Raw genomic sequence first — 21,224 nt, 5'->3', positions numbered from 1 at the left:
AGCGCCCCATACACGAATCCACTCGGGCGTCCCGGCACGACTTCAGTAAACTACAAAGCTGCAAACACACACGGAGCAGACAGCGACCGCGCGGCGAATAAACACCCACAGACACACTCATCACTCCACGCCGACGAGGAACGGAACGAACCGAAAAAAGCGAGCGCGACGTGCCGCTTCTAGACACGACTGAACAACCGAGTCACTGCGAACACGCCGACGATCCGCTGGTCCCAGACACACCCTCCCTACACGCCACAACTGAACAAAGCCCAGAGTCACCGTGAACGAACAAACAAACAAAACCACTCACCCATCACACTGTTGGGTTTCATTTAAAGTCCCACGCGGTTTATTTGTGAAAAAAGTTCAAAAATAGACCATTTAATGACAGTGCGTCTTATAATCCAGAGCGACTAATAGTGCGGAAAATACTGTAATATTAATCAGATCAAAATGAGATAGATTTATAAAAACATTGACATAAATGTGCCAAAATAACTGTAAAATACAAATAAATGTAGAAAATGACAAAGATGGTTTCAATTTTGGTCTGGATTTGCGCCCGCCCCAAGAGGCCACGGCACCTTTTTCATGACTGTTGTTGAGTTCTTGGTTTAGTCCAGGTTAAAACGTGGTTGTTTTAGTGGTTTATTTCTGGTTTAGTCCAAAAATATTTAAATAATCTTAAAAATGTTTATTGTTTTTTTTTTCTTCCTCTACTCCCTCTCCCCTCCTCTACTGTCTCTCCTCCTCTTTCTCTCCTCTATCCTCCTCTCTCCATCTCTTTCTCCCTCTCTTCTCTCCTCCACCTCACCCCCTTTCTCCTTGCCTTTCTTTCCCCCCCCTCTCTCTTTCTCTCTCTTTCTCTCTCTTTCTCTCTCTCTCTCTGTGTGTCTTGTTCTCCCCCTCTTTACTTTTGCTGTCTCTCCTCTTTCTCTCCCTGTCCTCCTCTCTCCATCTCTTTCTCCCTCTCTTCTTTCCTCTACCTCACCCCCTTTCTCCTTGCCTTCCCCCCCCCCTCTCTCTCTCTCTGTGTCTTGTTCTCCCCCTCTTTACGTTTGCTGTCTCTTATCCTCTTTTTCTCCTCTTCCCCCCCCTCTCTCTCTCCTTCTCTCTCTCCTTCTCTCTCTCCTCTCTCCGTCTCTCTGCCTCTCTACTCTTGTTCTCTACTGTCTCTCCTCTCTTCTCTCCTCCCCCTCTCCCCCTCTCCGTCTCAGCTGTACAGCGTCCTGTGGTGTCCCTCGTCCTCGTGTCTCTTCTCTCTGTCCAGCTCCGGTTTAAATAAATGGGACCTGAGCGACTCGCAGGAGCATCACGTGTTCGTGTGGGAGCACCGGGTCCTGACGGAGCGGATCACCGACGCCATCTGGGTCAGTCCGCGCCCACGCTTTATACTTCAAACGTTTACAGGATTTTCAATTGTTTTTAAACCTGTATTTTTTGTTTTTAGGGCTCTGAGGCAAACTTCGAGGAGATGAAAGAAGGAGCCAACGTGACGTACCTCGACATGAAGCACGGACAGTGAGTTTAAAACGCAAATCTGTATCTGAATCGCTGTTTAAATGGGAGATATTCTTTACCTTCGACCATGGTATAATGTTCCCTCATCAAAAACACGCCTGGAGAGATTTTAGAGTCATTCATGCATGTCTCAGTAATCTAGTGATCTCTCCCGGGCCCTATTCAAACTCTCATTATGGTTCACTGTAGTGATGGGCATTCGATTCAATTTTCTTTATCGATCATCGGAAAAATTAACGATCGATTATCGATTAATCATGAACGTTTTTATATTAAAATGATCATCATTATTATTACTATCTGCACTAATCTGCATAAATAAATTCAACTTTACGACATATAAACATAACGACTCTAGATCCACATCAGCTGTTTGACATTATAATGTGTTTAATTCAGTTTTGTTCAAATCTCACAGAAACAAAACTTAAAACCACATCACTAATTTACATAAACTAAGTGAAGATAAAACTCCAGCTCTTGTGTCGCTGATGTGGTTCAACTTGTGTTGGATTAAAAGACATGACTCAGGTGAATACAGGTCAGTGTGACCAGATTTGTGTTTGTCAAAACCAGGACAGCGTACGGGGGGAGGGGGGCGGGGCCTCGTCATCCACATTGAGCGACTCTCACCTGGAAAAACTTTTTCCCACTGGACACAGAAACATATGTGCTGCTTTATCCACTGTGCACATGGACTCACACTTGTCCCAACGCAACGGAAAGTGTGGAATTTCTTTTACAAATCATGGTTAAATCCACATTTGTGCTTCGGTTCGTTACAGACTGACCCACTGTTTGTGTCTCGCTCCTTCTGATGCAGAGACACATGTACACACCTGTTTGGTCACGACACACAAACATACATTCGATTTGTCGATTAAAATTAACGTAATTGATGAAATTCTTAATGATCAATTATTGATTTGTCGACTAATCATGCTCATCCCTTTTTGCGACTTTGTAGTTTACTGAAGTCGTACTGGGTTGTCATTTTTTGATGCGGTTAGAGCAGGAGTGTCAAACTCATTTTGTTCCGGGGGTCGTGTCCAACCTACTTTGATCCAAAGTGTCCGGATCAGAAAACTCATGTCATATAAACCCCAAAAATAACAATAAGTTCAAATATTTGTGCAGAGAAACACAAATCTATTACACAAATCTTTTTAATTGATGAACTCTTTCTTTTACTAAATATATTATAATATTATGAACAACCTGAAACTTTAAGAAAAATTCAATTTCAACACAAAGTTTTAACATGAACTTGTCTGTAAACATGAATAAGTCCATTTTTGTTGTAAAATCCTGCACTTGGCTCCACTTTTCTCATGTTGGACATTTTTTCTGATGAGTGTGGGTGTCACGGTCAACAGTCAAAACGATCGTCCTTTAAGAGCGTTTGGAAAGAGACAAGTCTTCATTTGTGCTGCTCTGGTGGGAGGGGCCACGTACAGAGACGCTGGAGACGCTGCTGTGATAAACACCACAGATTTTAATACAACCAAGTACATTAAAGGTCTTGGGGGCCGATCATGTATATGTAGAGTGATATTCGTGTCCCTCTCCTCAGCTGTGGCCTGGTGCTGCTGGCGGCTGCGTGGCATCCGTCCGACACGCCCTGTCTGTTGTACTTCTGTCTGGTCACGCTCCTCGACTCTGGAGCCTCTGTGTCTGAGGAGGTCACGGTGGAGGTCACCAAGTTCACCACACCGTTCCAGGTCAGAGCACTCGGAATATTTAAGTGTTGTTATTTGTCACGGCGATTTTTCATCGATATTTAACCGTTCTCGTAATCTTGGGTGCCGTGTGGCGCAGAGTGAGGAGGCGCTTCAGTCTGTGAGTCTGGTCCTGCCTCCGGTCCCTGGGTCTGTGGCCTTCATCTTCACCCCTGAGCTGGTGTTCGCCTGCTCCACCGGGACGGGGAGAGCGGCTCTGCCCGACGAGAAGATCACATTCAACGCTCCAGGTGACGCTCGCTTTAGTACAGAGTCAGAGTCTGGGACAAAATGGAGAAGAACGGGACTAAACCGGGACTAAACCGGGACTAAACGGGACTAAAACGGGACTAAAACGGGACTAAAACGGGACTAAAATCGGGACTAAATCGGGACTAAATCGGGACTAAATCGGGACTAAAATGGGACTAAAATGGGACTAAATCATTTCTAACCTGGGACTAAAACTGGACTAAAACTGGACTAAAACTGGACTAAAACTGGACTAAAACTGGACTAAAACTGGACTAAAACTGGACTAAATCATTTCTAACCCGGGACTAAAACAAGACTAATCCAGGAATGAACCTGGACTGAACCTGGATTCTCTCAAGTCCAAGATTAGTCCTGGGAACAGTCCTGGTTCAGTCTTGGTTCAGTCTTGGTTCAGTCTTGGTTCAGTCTTGGTTAAGTCTTGGTTAGTCTTGGTTCAGTCTTGGTTCAGTCTTGGTTTAGTCCTGTTTCAGTCCTGGTTTAGTCCTGTTTCAGTTCTGTTTAGTCCTGTTTTAGTCCTGGTTTAGTCCTGTTTCAGTCCTGGTTTAGTCCTGTTTCAGTCCTGGTTTAGTCCTGTTTCAGTCCTGGTTTTAGTCCTGGTTTCAGTCCTGGTTTAGTCCTGTTTCAGTCCTGGTTTAGTCCTGTTTCAGTCCTGGTTTAGTCCTGGTTTAGTCCTGTTTCAGTCCTGGTTTAGTCCTGGTTCAGTCCTGGTTTAGTCCTGTTTCAGTCCTGGTTTAGTCCTGGTTTAGTCCTGTTTCAGTCCTGGTTTAGTCCTGTTTCAGTCCTGGTTTAGTCCTGGTTTAGTCCTGGTTTCAGTCCTGGTTCAGTTGGTTAGTCCTGGTTCAGTCTTGGTTTAGTCTTGGTTTAGTCCTGGTTCAGTCCTGGTTCAGTCCTGGTTTAGTCCTGTTTCAGTCCTGGTTCAGTCCCGGTTTAGTTCTGGTTTAGTCTGTTTCTGTTTAATCCTGTTTAGTCCTGTTTAGTCCTGTTTCAGTCCTGGTTTAGTCCTGGTTAGTCAGTCCTGGTTTAGTCCTGGTTCAGTCCTGTTCAGTCCTGGTTTAGTCCTGTTCAGTCTGTTTAGTCCTGGTTCAGTCCTGGTTCAGTCCTGGTTCAGTCCTGGTTCAGTCCTGGTTTAGTCCTGTTTCAGTCCTGGTTCAGTCCCGGTTTAGTTCTGGTTTAGTCCTGTTTCAGTCCTGGTTTAATCCTGTTTCAGTCCTGGTTTAGTCCTGTTTCAGTCCTGGTTTAGTCCTGGTTTAGTCCTGGTTTAGTCCTGGTTTAGTCCTGTTTCAGTCCTGGTTCAGTCCCGGTTTAGTCCTGGTTTAGTCATGTTTCCTGGTTTCAGTCCTGTTTCAGTCCTGTTTCAGTCCTGTTTCAGTCCTGGTTTAGTCCTGGTTTAGTCCTGTTCAGTCCTGGTTTAGTCCTGTTTCAGTCCTGGTTCAGTCCGGTTTAGTCTGGTTTAGTCCTGTTTCAGTCCTGGTTTATCCTGTTTCAGTCCTGGTTTAGTCCTGTTTCAGTCCCGGTTTAGTCCTGGTTTAGTCCTGGTTCAGTCCTGATTTAGTCCTGTTTCAGTCCTGGTTCAGTCCCGGTTTAGTCCTGGTTTAGTCATGTTTCAGTCCTGGTTAGTCCTGTTTCAGTCCTGTTCAGTCCTGTTTCAGTCCTGTTTAGTCCTGGTTTAGTCCTGGTTCAGTCCTGGTTTAGTCCTGTTTCAGTCCTGTTTCAGTCCTGGTTTCCTGTTTTAGTCCTGTTTCAGTCCTGGTTTAGTCCTGTTTAGTCCTGTTAGTTTAGTCTGGTTTAGTCCTGTTTCAGTCCTGGTTCAGTCCTGTTTAGTCCTGGTTCAGTCTTGGTTTAGTCTTGGTTCAGTCCTGGTTCAGTCCTGGTTCAGTCCTGGTTTAGTCCTGGTTTAGTCCTGTTTCAGTCCTGTTTCAGTCCTGATTTAGTCCTGGTTCAGTCCTGGTTTAGTCCTGGGATCAGTCCTCATTTAGTCTTGTTTTAGTCTTGTTTTAGTCTAGTTTTAGTCTTGGTTTAATCTTGGTTTAGTCCTGGTTCAGTCCGTATGCGGGGCAAAAGTCCTGCATCTCGATCGATGTTTCTTCTTCTGTTCTGTATTCACCGTTTAAAAGTCTTTAAAGTTATCGCTGAAGTCTTAACTCTCTCTCGTCTCCTCGTTTTTTTTCAGGTGACGGGGTTCGTGGAGGCGGCTGCTGTTCAAACCTGCCCGTGTTCTTCTCTCTGCACAGCGGGCTGGTGGCTCTGGTGGGGAGAGAGAGTGCATCTATCCTCCCCGAGACCATGGAGGACTCTCTGTGCTCCTCCCTCGCCGCTGCCCCCGAGGTGACGCTCTCCTCTCAGATTACAGTCCGTCAGAAAATACTGGAATTAACGCCGATGTTTGCTCAGTGAAGCCGATGAGTTGAGGTGGAACACAGAGGAGAGACTCGGCATCAAAAACAACAAAAGCGAAACTTAGAAAACATGTTAATACTTTGTTTTTGGCAAATACAGCATTTTCAGAACAATCATATGTACGGGTGTAAGAAAAAATCGATTCAGTGACATATCGTGATACTTCATTGCACAATTCTCGAATCGATTCAAAATGGATCTGAATCGATTTTTTAAATAATATTTTTCACAAAAATTCCTTAGTTACATTCTCTACGTTCTCATGATTTTAAAAAGTTTGTGAATTATATTTCAATTGTGTTCTCTTGAAGGTGTAGTTGACTGTATTATTAGAAGTAATTATTGATAAATCGCAGTATATCATCCAGTGATTTAGTATATCGGGATATATTGAATCGTGACATGTGAATCATGATATGTATCGCATCGTCAGACTCGAGGCAATGCACACCCCTAATCAAATGGTGTACATGGTGATGTAAATATGTTATATGTTAGCAGTTACCCCACAGAAATTTCTTTAACTTTAACTACTTTTTCAGGATGTTTTCTTCACTAATTTATGGGGGAAAAAAGTTCAGTTTTTCAGCTTGCATTTGTAAACTTTACCACATTTTTCCTCCTATTTGTGAACCTTGTCGGTATCAAGATTTGTAAATTGATGTGAAGTATTGGCCGATCTCTGCTCTGATTATAAACTTTCCCCCGTCCCTCCGTCCGTCAGGTTTCTGTGATGGAGACTCCGAGTCGATCTGAAACTGTGGCAGAAGAAGACAAAACCAAACTGCTCAAGGCTGCGTTTCTACAGTTCTGCCGGTAAAAACCTGAACCAGGACTGAATAAGGACTAAAGTGAGGACTGGACCGGAGACTGGACCGGAGGGACTGGACCAGAGACTGGACCAGGTCCTAAACCTGGACTGAACTTGGACTGGACCAGGACTAAACCAGGACTTGAATATTCCGTGTTGTTCCAGGAATGACCTGGTGGGTGCGCAGACGGTCACCGATGAGCTGTTCCCGGAGGAGGGGGCGGAGCCGGACGCCATGGTAACGAGGATCGACCTGGACCTGGTGGATGATTACCCGGCGTCCGACCCGCGCTGGGCCGAGTCGGTGCCGGACGGTGAGACACGACTCGACTCCAGGAAACCGTATATCAGACCTGCAAACTTCAGCTGCAATCACGTTTCAATTGGGTCATTCACGTGAATCACATAGAACCAGAGAGTTTTTTTGTTTTTTTTTAGAGTTTTTAAACTCCTTTGAGTTTAAATAGAATTAATTAATAATTCTGAATTGAGATTTACATGAAAAACACGTTAAATCGTCTTTATTTAATTCTGCTCGGCGTCTGGGGATGAGGAAGGTTCTGATTGGACAGAGACACCAACGTATTTACGTCTTTGGGAAGAAAACACAAACACTTCAGCTGCTCCCGGCTTTTCTGTCATCTCGGTTTGTCGTTAAACTTGGAGATACGCCCAAACAAACCGGGGAACAGCGTCCAAACCAGAGTCCTGATCCAGCGGGAGCAGCTCCGGTTCAGGTCGGGGAGCGGTGTTTGGGCCTCGGCCTGAGAAACGATTTCCCCAGGAAGAGCCAAATGTGCGAAGGACGGACACTCAGAACAACATGTAACCAACCAAACGGGTTTCTCTCTTCTGTCTGGATGTTTTGCACTGCATCGGTACCAGCCGCACAGAGCCCATGCTTAGGGCCTGGCTCCACTGCATGTGCGTGTTTCGCCCTATGTGAGCGTAAAAACTGTTTCTCTGAAGAGTTTGCGGGTCTGGTTTATGGAGGAGAGGAGTCAGAGGAGCAGAGGAGCAGAGGAGCAGAGGAGCAGAGGAGCAGAGGAGCAGAGGAGCAGAGGAGTAGGCCACTATAGAATAATCATCATAATAATAAGAGTGTATCTGTGTTTTGTTTCAGAGAGTGGAGGTTTTCCGCTCACGTCTCTGATCATTCTGCATCAGCTGGAGGACAAACTGAAGGCTCACGGCTGCTTCATGGACTTTCTGCTGCAGGTTCGTCTCAAACCCTTTTCTCTCTGTGTGTGTCTCTCTCTCTCCTTTTCTCTCTGTGTGTGTTTTTGTCTCTATCACCCTCTGCCTCACTCTTCTTCCTCTCTTCTCCCTCTCTCCACTGTGTGTGTGTGTGTGTGTGTGTGTCTCTCCCCTCCCTCTCTCTCTCTCTGTTTCTCTCTCCATTCATTCTCTTCTCTCCTTGCTCTCTCTCTCTTCTCTCTCCCTCTCCTCTCTCTCCACTCTCTGCTCCCTCTCTCCCTCCCTCCTCATCCTCCCTCTCTGTCTACTCACCTCACTCTCTTCACTCCCCTCACTCTCTCTCTCTCTCTGTTCTCTCTTCCCTCTCTCCCTCTGTGTGTGTGTGTGTGTGTCTCTCTTCTCCCTCTTTCCCTCTCCCCTCCCTCTCTCTCTCTCTGTTTCTCTCTCCATTCATTCTCTTCTCTCCTTGCTCTCTCTTCTCTCCCTCTCCTCTCTCTCCACTCTCTGCTCCCTCTCTCCCTCCCTCCTCATCCTCCCCTCTCTGTCTACTCACCTCACTCTCTTCACTCCCCTCACTCTCTCGCTCTGTTTCTCTCTTCTCCCTCTCTCCACTCTCTCTTTTCTCTCCTTGCTCTCTCTTCTCTCTCTCCCTCTCCTCTCTCCCCACTCTTTCCTCCCTCTCTCCCTCCCTCCCCATCCTCCCCCCTCTCTCTCTTTACTTTCCTCACTCTCTTCTCTCTGTTTCTCTCTTCTCCCTCTCTCCACTCTCTCTCTTTTCTCCTCACTCTCTCCTCTCTCCCCAGTTTCTGCACCCTCTCTCCTCCCTCTTTCCTCTCTCCTCTCTCCCCACTCTTTGCTCCCTCTCTCCTTCTCTCTTTCTCTCAGGTGGGTTTGCTTCCTCCCTCTTTCCTCTTTCCTCCCTCTCTCCTCCTCCCTCTCTCCCTCCCTCTTCATCCTCCCCTCTCGCTACTCACCTCACTCTCTTCTCTCCTCTCCCTCTCGCTCTCTCTCTCTCTCTCTCTCTGTTTCTCTCTTCTCCCTCTCTCCACTCTCTCTCTTTTCTCCTCACTCTCTCTTCTCTCTCTGTTTCTCTCTGCTCCCTCTCTCCCCTCTCTCCACCCTTTTTCCTCTCTCTCCTCCCTCTCTCCTCTTTCCTTTCTCCTCACTCTCTGCTTCCTCTCTCTCCTCCCTCCCTCTCTCCTCTTCTCCCCACTCTTTGCTCCCTCTCTCCTCCTCTCATCCTCTCTTTCTCTCTGGTGGGTTTGCTGGATCGCCTGGGTTCCGTCTCCGTGCGCTCACTCTCTTCTCTCTCTTCTTTCTCTCTCTTCTCTCTCTTTCTCTCAGGTGGGTTTGCTGGATCTCCTGGGCTCTCTCTCCGTGCGCTCACTCTCTCCTCCCTCTTTCTTTCTCTCTCTTTCTCTCAGGTGGGTTTGCTGGATCGCCTGGGCTCCGTGTCCGTCCGCTCGTCTCCGATGGCGACGCGTCTGCTGCTCTGCGAACACGCCGAGAAGCTCCAGGCCTCCATGGTGCTGAAGAACCACCACAGCCGACACCAGGAGCTCATGAGCCGCGCCGTCAACTCCGCCCTGAGCAAGAGGGGCACGCCGGTCCCCCCCAGCCTCACCGCCGCCGACGTCTTCTTCAGGGAGGTGAGGCAGCGCACACCGGCGAACACCAGGGGGCGTCGCGCGGTCACAGAATGAGCGTAGAGTCAAGTCACTTTTTATTGAAAATCTGACGCTCGTCTCTGTAACCGCTGCTGCCAGACTCCTCATTTGCCACGTTTACATGATGTTTTGAAATTCCGAATTAATTGTTCTGATTTAAACCAACCCCGGCCCTTTATTTATAGAGCGATTTTCATATAAAACTAATACGAACTATCTGGAAACCGACATATCTATCTTTTTTACAACTAACTGTCTGGAATCTGAGACACTAACGATCTGGAACCAGGACATCAAGAAAAAAAAAAAGAAACCCTCTGCCACATCAGCACATACAACAAAAACACAGAACAGACATAATCGACAAGACTACAGCAGCTGGGGAGAAGAGGGAACTGGAGTCCACCCCAAATTATCAACAGGCAGCCTCTAGATCCTGCAGCCAGGGGGCGCTGGATACAAAAGACCCGCCTGACGATTCTGGGTGGGGCAAAAGCTGCGAGGGCGTAGAGAAAGTTGGAGGAGGACAGCACCACTCCTGCTCCAATCTCTCCAGGACGAGTGTTAAGACCAGGCGACCCTGGCGGGCGCTGGCTGGGGGAGGCCAGTAGATCAGATTCATCATGTTTTGGTTTTGGGTCGAGCAGCTGCTCTTTTCTACTGTCTTTTATAGGTCTCCTGCGGTACAGCGGCTCAACAGTGCGGTATGCGGTGATACCACCCTCCCCCATCCCCTGGAGTTATAATATTTCCAGCGGCTCTGAAAACTCTCTGATGATGCGCTTGTTGCAGATGCACATGTACCTTGTCGTGTGGATATAGTGTGTGTAGTGTGGGAGACGTTTGGAATAAGTACCGCTGCATCTCTCCAGCTCTCACTGCGCCGGTCGAGTCCGAGTCCCGAGTCCCGCGCCAGGTCGGGTCCGAGTCCCGAGTCCCGCGCCAGGTCGGGTCCGAGTCCCGAGTCCCGCGCCAGGTCGGGTCCGAGTCCCGAGTCCCGCGCCAGGTCGGTCCGAGTCCCGAGTCCCGCGCCAGGTCGGGTCCGAGTCCCGAGTCCCGCGCCAGGTCGGGTCCGAGTCCCGAGTCCCGCGCCAGGTCGGGTACCCGCGGACTTGAGAGAGTGACGTGGAGCAGGTGTCCGCAAAGCACGATTGGACGATGCCTGCACTTACCTCCGTGTGGCGCGGAGCTCTACGCTGGTCCTTTCCCCTGTGGTCACCCGACAGTCTACACGGGCGCACCTTAGTCCTGGGTTAGTCCTGGGTTAGTCCTGGGTTAGTCCTGGGTTAGTCCTGGGTTAATCCTGGGTTAATCCTGGGTTAGTCCTGGGTTAGTCCTGGGTTAGTCCTGGGTTAGTCCTGGGTTATCACGGGCGGTAATGTGTGGAATGTTAACGGGTCCAGGCGGGTGCGGGTCTCTAAAAATGGACCCCTGCAGGACTCTGGGTCGGGTCACGTGCGCTGATCGCGGTGGCTCAACATCCACGGTGATTCATTTTTTCGGTTATTGCGACAGCCCTCGTCTCGTGGTCTCACGCTCCACACACCAGCCTCTGTCATGAGTAGAATCCGTGCTTCTTGTTCTTGCTGCAGGTGTCTCAGATCGGGTCCATATTCGAGTGTCTTCTGGAGGAGGAGGAGCGAAGCCTGAAGGACAATCCCGTGGAGTCGGTGCAGTGGGCCGAGGTCGTCCTCGCCGTCAACAACATCCTCAAGGTACAAGCACGACTCGTGGACACACATCAGTACTCTCTGTAGGAGCGTAACGATATCCAAGTGTCACGATACGATATCGTCACGGTATGAACCTCACTGTTCCATATTTATTGTGATAGTGTGGAAAGTTCACGATACGGTGGGGAGACTCATGATTAGAGATGTAACAATATCCAAATCTTACGGTACGATATTTATTGTGATATTTTAATATGCTACTTTTTCCTCTTAAAACGCCTCCACAAGATTTAATCCAAAGAACTAAGACTTAAAAGTGTTAGAATTGTTATTTCTTCTTGTCGTCTGCGCTGAAATGGAGCAAAGGATCATGGTCTATGTAGTTCCCTCTGTCTTTTTTTAATCTGTCGCTGCACCAGAACTCTTCATTCAAACAAAGAGACTTTTAATTCGATATATTGTGATGGTCCACGATGTTACTGTGAGAACTTTGACGATACGATATCACGATATTTCCGTTATTGTTACATCCCTAACTCTCTGTCGTCGCTCTGAATTATAACCCTGTCTGTCTGTCCGTATGTGTTCCCAGGACGTCCTGCAGGCGGCGCTGCAGTACAGAGACACCAAAGCCTCCATGTACAGAGCGTCAGAGCGAGCGGCGTCTGAGCCCGAGTACATCCCCTGGACAGGTCGCTAAACAAACACAAACATCATCAGTTTATTTCAGAAACTGTGAATCTCCCGTAGAGTTCTAAAGCTCTGATTTAATGTTTCCTTATCACACACAGACCTGGAGTTTTGTTTTGTTTCATTCACACATGTTTAACACTAGGGATGGGCATGATTAGTCGATTAATTGATAATTGATCATTAAGAATTTCATCGATTATGTTCATTTTAATCAACAAACCGAATGTAGGTTTCTGTGTGTATCATGACCAAACAGGTGTGTACATGTGTCTCTGCATCAGAAGGAGCGACACACAAACAGTGGGTCAGTCTGTAACGAACCGAAGCACAAATGTGGATTTAACCAGGATTTGTAGAAGAAATTCCACACTTTCTGTTCTGGTTGGGACAAGTGTGAGTCCATGTGCACAGTGGATAAAGCAGCACATATGTTTCTGTGTCCAGTGGGAAAAAGTTCACCAGGACACAGAAAACACAAATCTGGTCACACTAACCTGTATTCACCTGAGTCGTGTCTTTTAATCTGACAGAAGTTGAACCACATCAGCGACACAAGAGCTGTTTTTTTTTTCTTCACTTAGTTTATGTAAATTAGTGATGTGGTTTTAAGTTTTGTTTCTGTGAGACTTGAACAAATCTGCATTAAACACATTATAATGTCAAACGGGCTGATGTGGCGCTAGAGCACAGGTGTCAAACATACGGCCCGGGGGCCAGATCCGGCCCTACAAGACCTTTAATGTGGCCCTCGGCTGATTTTCTACTAAAATATTTGAATGATATTTTCTATTAAAATCTTGTTAATTTTCTGTGGTGTTTATCACAGCAGCGTCTCCAGCGTCTCTGTACGTGGCCCCTCCCACCAGAGCAGCACAAATGAAGACTTGTCTCTTTCCAAACGCTCTTAAAGGACGATCGTTTTGACTGTTGACCGTGACACCCTCATCAGAAAAATGTCCAACATGAGAAAAGTGGAGCCGAGTGCAGGATTTTACAACAAAAATTTACTTATTCCTATTTCCATACAAGTTCATGTTAAAACTTTGTATAGAAATTGTATTTTTCTTAAAGTTTCAGGTTGTTCATAATATTATAATATTTAGTAAAAGAAAGAGTTCATCAATTAAGAAAAGATTTCTGTAATAGATTTGTGTTTCTCTGCACAAATATTTGAACTTATTGTTATTTTTGGGGTTTATATGACATGAGTTTGACAGTCCTGCTCTAGAGTGTTTGTGTTTATATGTCGTGAAGTTGAATTTATTTATGCAGATTAGTGCAGATAGTAATAATAATGATGATAATTTTAACATAAAAATGTTAATGATTAATCAATAATCGATCATTAATTCTCCCGACGATCGATTAAGAAAATTTAATCAAATGCCCATCCCTAGTTGTAACATAAACTCTCGTTGTGTCCTCAGCCTCCTCGTGCGTTCGCTCCGTCCTCTCTCGACAACACGAGCTGCTCCTGCGCTCCGTTTACCCTCAGGCCGACTCGGAGCTGCGCGCCGCCGTCTGTGAGCAGCTGGTGACGCTGTTGGACGTTTACCTGGGCGGGTACGTGGCCCAGCTCAACTCCGTGCAGCAGCAGAAGCCCGCGGGAGGGCATCAGGAGCGATTCAACGCCCTGGAGCTGGAGTACACCCAGAGGAGAGGAGAGATGCTCGGAATGCTGCGTGAGTGTTTTTTTTTTTTTTTTGGAAGATTTAGTTTACACCTCTCCATATCCCCGCTTAGTTTATTAATTGTCGTCTGGTTTGTTGTACTGACGAAGTGTAACCGTGTGTTGTTGTGTCTCAGTGGACCTGGGTCAGTACCAGTGGGTGGCGACTTTGGCAGAAAAATACTGCGACTTCGACATCCTGGTCCAGATGTGTGAAAAGACGGACAACCAGAGCCGACTGCAGCACTACATGAGCAAGTTCGCCAACCAGGTACGCTGCCCCTGTCTGCCCCTGTCTGCCCCTGTCTGCCCCTGTCTGCTCCTGTCTGCTCTGTCTGTCCTGTCTGCTCCTGTGTCTGCTCCTGTCTGCCCTGTCTGCTCCTGTCTGCTCCTGTCTGTTCCCTGTCCCTGTCTCCCACAATTTGCTCCTGTCTCCCATGGTCTGCTCCTGTCTGCTTTCATGTGCACCTGTCTACACCTCTCTTTCTGCACCTGTCGGCTGCTCTGACTCTGCACCTGTCGGCTCCTGTTTGCTTTCATGTACACCTGTCTGCTCCTGTCTCTGCACTTGTCTGCTCCTGTCTGCTCCTGTCTCTGCTCCTGTCTGCTCCTGTCTGCTCCTGTCTGTCCCTGTCTCCCACAATTTGCTCCTGTCTCCCATGGTCTGCTCCTGTCTGCTTTCATGTGCACCTGTCTACACCTCTCTTTCTGCACCTGTCGGCTGCTCTGACTCTGCTCCTGTCTGTGCCCCTGTCTGCTCCTGTCTGCTCCTGTCTCTGCACTTGTCTGCACTTGTCTGCACTTGTCTGCTCCTGTCTGCTCTTGTCTCTGCTCCTGTCTCTACCCCTGTCTGCTCTGTCTGCTGCCCTGTCTGCTCCTGTCTGCTCCTGTCTCTGCTCCTGTCTGCTCCTGTCTGCTCCTGTCTCTGCTCCTGTCTGCTCCTGTCTGCTGCTCTCTGTCTCTGCTCCTGTCTGCTCCTGTCTCTGCTCTTGTCTCTGCTCCTGTCTGCTCCTGTCTGCTCCTGTCTCTGCCCCCTGTCTGCCCCTGTCTCTGCTCCTGTCTGCTCTGTCTCTGCTGTCTGCTCCTGTCTGCTCCTGTCTGCTCCTGCTCCTGTCTGCTCCTGTCTGCTCCTGTCTCTGCTCCTGTCTGCTCCTGCCTGCTCTTGTCTCTGCTCCTGTCTGCTCCTGTCTGCTCCTGTCTCTGCCCCCTGTCTGCCCCTGTCTCTGCTCCTGTCTGCTCCTGTCTGTCTGCTCCTGTCTCTGCTCTTGTCTCTGCTCCTGTCTGCTCCTGTCTGCTCCTGTCTCTGCCCCCTGTCTGCCCCTGTCTGCTCCTGTCTGTAACAGTCTCTCTCTTGCTTCTTTCTGGTCAGAACTTCTCAGACTTCCTGTTCCGCTGGTACATGGAGAAGGGGAAGCGGGGGAAGCTTCTGTCTCAGCCGGCGGCGCAGCACCAGCAGTTGGCCAGTTTCCTCCAGTCGCACCAACACCTGAGCTGGCTCCACCACATCCACGTCAGCAACTTCCAACAGGTGAACACTACTGCAGGGTTACGTGTGTGTGTGTGTGTGTGTGTGTGTGTCTGTGTGTTGATCTCTGTCTCTCTCTCAGGCTCATCAGACGCTCTACGCTCAGGCGAACGCAGAGACCCGCTACTTCACTAAAAAGAAAACTCTCTTGGCTCTGAGCAAACTCACGGCTCTGGCCTCGGACCTGAGCCAAGACGATATCAGCAAACAAGTCGACGGTGAGGAGATTATTTTTACTTAAAGCTGCATTGTGTAACTTTCTGGTGGAAGGAATTTGTTCCTCCAAATCTGAGGTCGTGGTTCTAGACCGGAAAAAAGTCGTCTTGTCGTCTCCGGGCGGGTGGAGAGTCTCTCCCTCAAGTGGAGGAGTTCAAGTATCTCGGGGTCTTGTTCTCCTGTGAGGGGAGGATGGAGCGTGAGATTGACAGGTGCAGCGTCGGCAGTGATGACTGATGTCATTCTCCGTTCCTCCCCTCACCTCTGGTCATGAGCTCTGGGTAATGACCGAAAGGACGAGATCGCTGATCTCGAGCGCTCGAAATGAGTTTCCTCCACAGGGTGTCTGGGCGCTCCCTTAGAGACAGAGTGAGGATCTCAGTCACACGGGAGGAGCTCGGAGTAGAGCCGCTGCTCCTCTACTCCAAGGGAGTAGGCTGAGGCTCGGGCATCTGTTCTGATGTCTCCTGGGCGTCTCCCTTCGGGAGGTCTTCCGAGCATGTCCCACTGGGAGGAGGCCCTGGGGAAGACCCAGGACACCCTGGAAGGGCTGTGTCTCTGGACTGGCCTGGGAACACCTCAGGATCCCCCTGGAGGAGCTGGAGAAAGTGTCTGTGGTGTCTGTGGCGAGGTGACCTCGCTCACAGTCAGAATGTCAGTTTTTCTAGGGATTTTTGAGCTCTAAAACTATCTGTAATTGAATAAATGTAAGGTAGATCTGTTTAAAGTCACACTGGGGAACATTCCAGGCAGAGCAAAGACATATCCATAGAAACAAGCAGGTGACTGATCCCCAATCAGAAAGTTACACAGTGCAGCTTTAATGTTTCCAAGCCGTGTGACCTCATAGACGACACAGTCTGTGTGTCCTCAGTGTGTGTGAGCTCTCTGTCGCCCCCTGTGTTTCAGACATCGTAGAGCAGGAGCGCTTCCTCCTGCATCAGGAGACTCTCCCTCGACAGCTGCTGGAGGAGAAACAGCAGAACCCGGAGACGATGCCCGTGCTCAGCGCCCACAACCTCATACAGGTAAAACAAACGGGCACAGATCAGGAACATCACAGCACACGAGAGCTTTACTTCTGAATAAAAATAATTGAATTCTGAATAAAAATAAGACCATGTGAACACGTAACTCCCAATGAAAATTATTACTCAGATTGGAGCAAATATCAAAAATATTAAGATGTGTAGCCTATGACTCTGATTTCCCTCCAAATACTCATGATAATAGGTTCAAAACATGGATATCAAAGGGTCTGACGTCATACTACTCTTTCATCCACAAAGGGGTATTTTTGAGCTTTGACAAATTAAAGGGGAAAAATGGATTAGAACAGGAAGACTTTTACAGATATCTACAGATTAGACATCATTTTGACCAAAACATGAAAGGTATATGGGAAAACGGCGATTTGGGATTCATATTGACCCTTTTAACATTAACAAAATCAATGTCTCAGAGTAATATAATATCTAAATTACATAAAGCAATTCAACAAGGTAAAGAAGGTAACACAGAATATATTAAGAAAAGGTGGGAAATGGAAGGTAATCTGAACATTTCAAGTGAAAGTTGGGAAAGAATTTGTCAATTACAATGGAAGACAACATTATCTAATATATGGCGAGTGTTTGGATGGAAGAATATTGTCAGGTTTTTTATCACACCTGTTCAAAAAAGACACCAGGGGAACGGGGATTCATGTTGGAGACTCTGTGGCTCATCGGGGGTGAACCACTACCATATTTTTTGGGATTGCAATGTTCTGAAATTTTATTGAACACAGATTTGGAGTCATATAAACCATGTTTTTGGATCTAAATCGATGTTTAGCTTTGAGTGTTTATACTTGGGAGATGTTAATGTCCAGAATTGGGGAAATGATGATAAAAAGTTATTAGCAATCCTACTTATAGCAAGCAAAAAAGCCATGACAAGAAAATGGCTGAGGGTGGATCCTCCATCAATAGAGGAGTGGATAGAAATAGTTTTTGAGATTTATGTGATGGAAAAGCTGTCTTTCACCCTCCAGAACCAAAGGGACTTAATTTATGAAACATAGACGAAATGGACTGAGTATGTGAAACCTGTCAGATCGGACTTTATCTGAAAATTATTAGCGTACACACATCTTGATTGATATTTCATTGAACGATTTCATTGAACGGCACTCTTCTCTTCTGTGTTTGTTTTTCTGTTTTGTTTTGTTTTGTATAACTGAAAAAAAAAAAGAAAATCATTATTCAGAATTAAACTTCATTCCAAAGTAAGTGGGTGGTTTATTCAGATTTTAAAGGCGAATTAATTTATTCCTCGATCATGTAAACGTTTATTCTGCTTAAAAATAATTGCGTTTTTCTTGTGTCCACAGCTCTACATCTGTGACGACAACAGACGAGCGAATGAGTACGACTTTAAGAAAGCTCTGGACCTGCTCGAGTACATCGAAGAGGTGCTGCTTTTACATGATCAGTTATTATTATGATGATGATTTAAACTCATTTTGTTAAAGCTCAGTGAGAAATCCAGCGTGTAAAGCTGCGTGCGTTTGTCCATCCGTCTCCTACTGGGGTCTGGGATACGACGTCACACCCGCTCGTCAAACGTTTTATTATGTTTCGCGCGTCCGACTCGAAGAAAAACGTGGACACTAAACGCAAATCTGTTGCTTTAGCATTGACCAAGTACCAAAAATAAGTATGGAACTTTGCTTAAGGCTTTTTTTGACACGTTTCTAACAACAAAAAAACAGACAAACACTCAAGTCAGAAGATGAGAGTGCGGAGCTCTGACACAGCTTCAGGAAAAATCGTTTTTAACTGTTGAAAAATCCAACCAAATAGAGAATCAGTTTAGTTCAAGACACAAGACGCTCTCAAGCACAGACACAGAGCTGAGCCTGCGGTTAACAGGTGACTGTACAGGCGACTTTCAGCTGACGTCATTGTTATTAAAAACTCGCGTTGCTGCTGGGAAATATTTTGGTCAGGAGGCAAGAAACACGGTAGCGTCAAACACAGTTCGTAACCTCGTGTATTTCTCCTCGATAATGGTAAATTCCTGCTGCATTATCAGATGCACAAATAGAAGCACAGAAGAAGGAAAATGTCTTTTTCGTATTCTGAGTGAAAAGAACTGCTAACGGCAAATTAAACGACTTTCAAACATCCGCAGAGCAAACGTAGAAGATCCTAACAAACCGTGGACTCAACAAGTTCAACAACACATCCAGACTCTTGGAGGTTTTCATCTTTTCTGCTGTGAATGGCCCAGGAGTTTCCACCAAGTCATTGTGGATATCGCCCAAGTGAATATTTGTCCAGGTAGTTGGAGATTCTGACCAGAAGTTTGGTTTGGTCCAGACTCTGTCGGGGTTGAAAAGGGTGATTTGTCGTCCGTCGATGTTTATGACCAATTTCTGGTCAAATGGTCTTGGGTCCTCTGCCGTTAGAGTGGATAAATAACCGGGATCAATACCCTTTACGTGCTTTCTCGCTCCGTCCAACATGTTGAATTAGTGTTTCTTGCCGACGACCAAAATAATTCCCAGCATGCATCGCTCGCTTTTGTCAACAATGAAACTCGCCTATAGGGAAATTTCCAAGTATTTTGAGCAAACTCTAAATATTAATTAATTTGCTTAAAATTTTGACCCAGATATTTTTGTCAAATATGGAACCAAATGCAGAGTTCTAATCTAGAAAATCTAAAAATAAAAAAGTTTTGGACACCGTAATAACCAGGATACTCAAAAAAAAAACAAAAGACAAACCTGCTCATAACCTGGACACTGGAGCTCATGTGAACATTGTGCTCATGTGACAATTTTAGTTTTTTAATTCTTCTGTAATTCAAGCTGGTGTCTGATTGTGTTTCAGGAGGACGAAGTGGACATTGAAGCTCTCAAATGTGAAATCCTGGGAAAAGCTCTTCGCAAAGACGAGTACGACACTTTTGATGAACAGTTTGTGTGTCACAGTATAAAGTTTTTGTGTTACGATTATTGTGAGAAGAAACGTCACAATCTAAAACAAAAACTGAAATCTTTACTTTTGCATTAAGGTGAAAGAAAACGTAAAGCTGCACTGTTTTTTGGAGGAAAACATTTATTTACTTGATTAATTTTGCTTCTAAAAATGGACACGATTATAATATTGTAATTCTTAACGTTATATTGTGACCTTAACAATCACGACTTTCGATTAAACATATAATTTTGGCGTCCCGTGTTGTGCGAAAATTCCGTAGTTTCACTTTTGTATTTTGTTTTTTTGTCTCAGTTGGTCGACGGCCGATGGAAACGACGACCCGCTGGAAGCCGCCAAGGAAAGTGTTTTCGTCAAGATCCTGCTCAAACTCATCCAGGAAGGTCAGACGTCTTTTTCACGTAGACTTTTTGTATAAATTGATAGAACGTTCCAAACCGGAAGTGAGCATGGGCGCACTTCTGGCTCCATCGATTCACTTTTATTGAAAATCCGTGGTCCCTCTCGCTGGACCTGCTGCTGTGATTCTCGTCATTTTGGTCTTAAAATGTTCGTACTAACCCGTTCTACATGATCCTGGTGGTTTTATTTCGCTATTTTGTCCCCAAATCAAGATATGAACATTAATAACACACTCTTACTAGTGTTGGCGATGGGCTCTGTTCACACTTACCAGAAGACGTTTGGAAACCTGCGTACAACGACTTTAGGTGCAGTTCCCGACACTGGGCATGCATGGATCTAAAATAAAAACTTGTATTATTATTATAGTTTAGATTGTATTATAGTTTATAGTTCTGTGTGAGGGGCATGTGATAAAACCGTGGAGTCAGCAGCAGAGTCTTCACAACCTGACGAAGTTTTTCCATGAGGGACGAGACTCGAATCACGTCTTTGATGTCACTTACAGACAGCCAGTGTTGGGAGTAACGCGTTATAAAAGTAACAAATTACTGTAATGTGTTGCTTTTTTTGGTGTAACGCAGTAATGTGGCGTTACAGGAAAATTAAAAAAAATATTTGACTGGGTACAAATGCTTTTTTAACCTGGATTGAAGTGGTGGGTTTTTCTTCATACAAATTCGCTAAAATCACCGAGATATCAGCAGCGGAGAAACGCCGGAGATGCGCCCGCGTAGACCGTCAGGTGACCTCGGGCGAAAGGGCCGACGCAGAACTCCACGCTCCAAAGAGCTAAACGCAACTGACGCCCGATCGCGCTTTGCAGAAACCCTGTCTGCAAAGCGCTTCCAAGTTCTAGTCCAAGATTAGTCCTGGTTTAGACCTGGTTTAGTCCTGGTTCAGTCCTGGTTCAGTTCTGATTTAATCCTGATTCAGTCCTGGTTTAGTCCTGGTTCAGTCCTGGGTTTGTTGAGAGTAAATAAAAGTGCTGCAATAATAATGTAAAGCTTTACAGTTTAAATACAGTAATATTGTAATGGAACGAATTACTTTGAAATGACAGTAATGAGTCATAAATATTACACATGACAGTGTTAAAGTCACTTGTCCAACAGTGCAGACCGCTGCTTAGAACTGTTGACCTGATGAACTTGACGGAAGCTGCAGGGACATTAGGATTGGGCGGTGTACAAATTCTGATACCGTTAAACCTTCTCAGGATTTTGCCGGGGTTTACAGTATTACCATATTACCAAAATGTTTTAGTACGACTTTGGTAAACTACGAAGCCGCACCGCTGTAGGATCTGTGTGTACGACCTTTCACATGAACCATCTCCAACACGACAGAAACACAGAACAGACTCACCATCAGCAGAACACCCCTCTGTCACAGAGAGAACACTCATATTCCACTGAGTCGTGTCGTTTAGTCCGACAGAAACTGAACCACATCAGACACAAGGAA

The 21,224-nt window shown here is 46.3% G+C and overlaps 1 protein-coding gene across 1 annotated transcript in view; it reads left to right on the top strand.

The window, feature by feature from the left end:
• Nucleotides 1-21,224, top strand: part of nup133 (nucleoporin 133) — a 29,874-nt gene that overhangs the window by 7,934 nt on the left and 716 nt on the right. Inside the window, exons 6-24 of the mRNA XM_020928587.2 lie at nucleotides 1,221-1,373; nucleotides 1,454-1,524; nucleotides 3,098-3,245; nucleotides 3,343-3,493; nucleotides 5,689-5,843; nucleotides 6,640-6,731; nucleotides 6,892-7,040; nucleotides 7,850-7,944; nucleotides 9,348-9,572; nucleotides 11,183-11,305; nucleotides 11,856-11,955; nucleotides 13,384-13,638; nucleotides 13,763-13,896; nucleotides 14,995-15,153; nucleotides 15,233-15,368; nucleotides 16,276-16,394; nucleotides 17,741-17,821; nucleotides 19,248-19,312; nucleotides 19,650-19,738. Of these exons, the coding sequence (XP_020784246.2) occupies nucleotides 1,221-1,373; nucleotides 1,454-1,524; nucleotides 3,098-3,245; nucleotides 3,343-3,493; nucleotides 5,689-5,843; nucleotides 6,640-6,731; nucleotides 6,892-7,040; nucleotides 7,850-7,944; nucleotides 9,348-9,572; nucleotides 11,183-11,305; nucleotides 11,856-11,955; nucleotides 13,384-13,638; nucleotides 13,763-13,896; nucleotides 14,995-15,153; nucleotides 15,233-15,368; nucleotides 16,276-16,394; nucleotides 17,741-17,821; nucleotides 19,248-19,312; nucleotides 19,650-19,738 (2,500 nt within the window). The remainder of the gene's footprint in view (nucleotides 1-1,220; nucleotides 1,374-1,453; nucleotides 1,525-3,097; nucleotides 3,246-3,342; nucleotides 3,494-5,688; nucleotides 5,844-6,639; nucleotides 6,732-6,891; nucleotides 7,041-7,849; nucleotides 7,945-9,347; nucleotides 9,573-11,182; nucleotides 11,306-11,855; nucleotides 11,956-13,383; nucleotides 13,639-13,762; nucleotides 13,897-14,994; nucleotides 15,154-15,232; nucleotides 15,369-16,275; nucleotides 16,395-17,740; nucleotides 17,822-19,247; nucleotides 19,313-19,649; nucleotides 19,739-21,224) is intronic.

This window comes from Boleophthalmus pectinirostris, unplaced genomic scaffold (assembly GCF_026225935.1).
Source record: "Boleophthalmus pectinirostris isolate CB_2022bp ecotype Guang Dong unplaced genomic scaffold, ASM2622593v1 HiC_scaffold_22, whole genome shotgun sequence".
NCBI lineage: Eukaryota > Metazoa > Chordata > Actinopteri > Gobiiformes > Gobiidae > Boleophthalmus > Boleophthalmus pectinirostris.
This window is presented reverse-complemented; position numbering and strand designations above follow the sequence as displayed.